The 3678-nt window shown below is 65.6% G+C and overlaps 1 protein-coding gene across 1 annotated transcript in view; it reads left to right on the top strand.

Moving 5' to 3' along the window:
- MNEG_12703 (hypothetical protein) overlaps positions 1-1016 on the top strand; it is a gene marked incomplete at both ends in the record, with an annotated part of 1914 nt that extends 898 nt beyond the window's left edge. Inside the window, one exon of the mRNA XM_014038824.1 lies at positions 17-1016. Coding sequence (XP_013894278.1) covers positions 17-1016 — 1000 coding nt within the window. The remainder of the gene's footprint in view (positions 1-16) is intronic.
- Positions 1017-3678: the final 2662 nt, after the last annotated feature.

Raw genomic sequence — 3678 nt, 5'->3', positions numbered from 1 at the left:
CGCCAATCCCCGCCAGCAAGAAGCACCTGGCCGCGGACTGGGATGCCGAGCGCCGCGACACGCCCTCCCGCGACACGACCAAGCAGGCCGCACCCACGCCCTTCTCAGCGCCGGCGCCGGCGGCAGTGCCCGCCAGAGCCAAGGAGGCGCAGCCGACGCCGCGCGCGGCAGCGGCTAGCGGGCCGCCAGCGGCAGCGCTCACTGGCGATGTGCTAACGCAGGCAGGCGTTGAGGAGCGGGAGGCCGCCGCCGAGAGTGCGGCTCCGCACGACGTGGCACCCGAGGAGGTGCGGCTCAGCGGCGCTGAGCAGCTGTCACGGGCGCAGCTGCCCCCAGCGCCGGTGCACGCCGAGGCGGCGGGGCAGCTGGCAACCGAGGAGGCGAGCCAGGAGGAGCCGGCGGCCCAGCTCACGGCAGCCGGCCTGCCCTCGCCGGTGGCGCCGCCCAGCAGCATGCAGCTGCCGCTGCGCGCGCCGCTGGAGCCGGCGGGTGCGGAGGACGAGGCCGAGGAGGCCGGGGGATACGGGGCCGCGCAGCCTGCGGCCCCTGCGACGACTCCCACCATGGCAATGCCAGTAGACGCCCCGGTGCCCGCCCAGGCCCCCGCCGCGCCCCAGCCCAAGCCGGCAGCCAGGGGTGCCGCCTCGGCCGCGGCACAGGCGGTCAAGTCGCCCGCAGCCAGGGGGACCCCCGCCAGGACCCACGGCTCCAAGGCGCCCGCCACACCGCCGGCCCGGTCGCCGGCGGCCCGGGCCGCAGGGCCGCCCGCTGCCGCCCCCGGAGCCAGGGCCCCGCCGGCCGCGACGCCCACGCCGCCGCGCGCCGCCAAGTCGGCTTTCGGAAGGGCCGCTGCCGCCGCTACGACGCCGCCGCCCCAGGACGCCGCCGCCGCGGCGGGCGGCCCGCGGGGGCCTGCGCGCACGCCGCAGCGGGCAGAGGCGTGTGGCAAGAGCCCCAGCTTTGCGCGGCCCACGGCTGCGTCGCTGGCCAGGGCGCAGTCCGGAAAGCAGGCGTGAACATGGCTACGGCCGTGGTGATATCACAGCCCACAGGCCGGGTGGGTGATTATCAGCCAATTTCTGGCACGGCGTGCAGGAAACCAGGACGCCTAAGGGTCTTAGCGGACCTCGCCAGCCCTCGTCCGCGCGCCGCCGGCGTTTGGTGGCGGGGGCGCACGCGGCCCACGAGGTAGCTGGGTGCGCCTGGTCAGACGGGGGGCCATAAGATGACCGGATGACGTGGCGTCACCGGTGGGCTGATTGAATTGCCATGTGTTTGGCAGGGGGTGCGGCGCCGCCTTCAGACAGCCAGCGCCCTCAAAGCGCTTTATCAGGGGCGTTAGCAGGAGCTGGACTGCGGCGGCGAGGTTCACGGGTGTGGGGGGGGGCTGTGGAGGCCTGGCAAGGCCAAGTGGGGCATGACACGTTTGGCCTGTGAGTAAATGCTGCGCCCCGCCGGGCTGCTGCGGCCCTGTTTGCTTGTAAATATGCTCATTTCATGGGCGACCTGAGGGATCAGGACTGGGCCTGCCTGCTGCCCGCGGTGCAGTGTACACGCGCAAAAAGCACCACAGCGGCAAAAACTGTGTGATGTGGGCCGTGTCTGTCATTCTCACTATTTTCCCCAGACGTCCCTTTGTGTAACCCTGCCAGATGTGCGCATGCAAATTATGTCTTCGCTGGGACGCACTGGCCAGTCATGCCTTCACCGCTTCTGATGCGCCAAGACAGAGCAACTGGCAGGCTGAGAGGTGGCACACCCCTACGAGGGCGCAAGTACGGGGGGCCTGTGCAGCCGTGGTCCACCGGGAGGACATGGCCGCGCTGGCTGCCAGGGGGGGCCTGGTGCTGGATGAGGACGGGGACCTGGCCCTGGTGGGTGGCGGGGGGGGGGGTTGGGGTTAGAGGGGTGCGTGTGTGCATGCGTGTGTGTGTGTGTGTGTGTGTGTGTGTGTGTGTGTGAGTGAGAGAGTGAGAGAGACCGAGCTTCCAAGCTCATCAGCCACGAGATACGTACATGTAACCTAAAGTGACTCTTAATAGTGTTATTTGCAGACAAAAGGCGTGCAAGATAGCCCTGTGCCCAGATCTTGCTCGTGCCATTCAGCAGATGAAGCGGCTAAGTTGTAAGCTCTGAACTGGATGCCCGTGCCGTATGCGGCAATGCCGCATGCTGGCTTGGCTGGCGGGAAGAACTCAATCGGCCAGCCTCAGTCAGTCCGACTTGTGAGTCAGCAACCCTGGGCAAGTGCGTGCTCTCGCACCCAGGGTTGCTGGATTCGACCGCCCTGTGTTGTGAGTTGCAAACGTTGATACAGATTACCCAGCTTGCATGCGCAGCTACGCACAAAACACGGCATTGATTGGCCAAACATGCAAGGTGAAGATGTTGTAGACCATGTCAAAGGTTGGGTGCCGATGGGTGCAAAATCATGACTGGGCATGCATGCATGTATGCTGCACCCGCAGAGTAGAGTAGAGTAGACCGGGCTATGGGCACCCAGTACGTATGGACAGGCGCAGGGCGTCAGGGCAACCGCCCGTCCCCCTGCTGCATGCCCCACCAGAGTGGGGGACCCGGCGACCCACCGCTGGGCGCTTAGGCAGCGTCAGTTGACGCCCCTTCCGATGTTGCCTCGCACACAACATGTGCCTATGACATTGAGAGATGGACCCCGCACGGCTGTGCGTGCGAAATCATGGTGGCCTGGTTTTTTCCGCTGCCTTGTCCTCACCACCACGTGCGTGCCTTGCCGCCGATGCTTCCGCCCACACAGATCCCTTGAGAGCCCTGCGCGCTTTGATGACCCGGCCGGGTCATCAAACGCGGTGGGTGTGACACAGAGCACTGCCATGCAGGTCACGGCGCACGCGGGCTAGGTCCTTCTGCTCCCTCCCAGCTGCAGCAGCTGCAGAGTTCGGTCACATGTGAGCTTGCTGGGTCCCCCGAACGACCCTCAGGGGTATGATGTGCAGGCGGCGAGTTGGCCCGGCTTTGAGGACGGCCGCTTCATGAGCAGCAGGCGGTGTTGGCTCTCAGCTGTGTCACATATGCACCCTGTCCAAGTCATAATCCATAGGTACCTCAGCTCGACCACGACAGCAGTCCGTCTTGGGCCCCTGGTCAGGCTCCTTTGGTTGCTCCTCAATCATCACTGTTTTTGGGCGGCTGAGCCTGCAGTTAGCGGGCGACGAAGGTCGCCTGCGCGGGGAATGCCATTGCTGCCGTCATGTTGCTCGGACCTAGTCGCGCCCGCAGGCGGCGAGCCGGCGGCCACCCCTCGAAGTTGCGTGGGCCACCCGCAGACCCGCTTGGGCCTGCGGCAAGGTTGTGTTATTTCGCGGCAAAGGTGCACGGGAGGGTGATGCGTGGCCGCTCAGGTTGCCACCAAGCAGACTGTCCACGCGCGAGCCGCGGGCCTACTACATGCCTGTCTCAGGCCTGCCTCTACACCCAGCTAGCACTACGAGTTACACAGATGCTACATGTTACAATGAGGTTTGAGATGTTTGACGTGAAAAACGTACATTTATATAATTGTGTCAACTGTGCGCTTTGAGCCCTTCTACCTCTCTCGCCGTGCTCCGTCACCGGCATCTGCGGCGCTCTCGCCGCTTGAATCGCGGATCCGACCATCTGGAATCACAGTACAGTATTGGTGTTCTAACGGTTGAAGGT

The sequence above is a fragment of the Monoraphidium neglectum genome (assembly GCF_000611645.1).
Source record: "Monoraphidium neglectum strain SAG 48.87 unplaced genomic scaffold scaffold03388, whole genome shotgun sequence".
Taxonomy (NCBI): domain Eukaryota; kingdom Viridiplantae; phylum Chlorophyta; class Chlorophyceae; order Sphaeropleales; family Selenastraceae; genus Monoraphidium; species Monoraphidium neglectum.
This window is presented reverse-complemented; position numbering and strand designations above follow the sequence as displayed.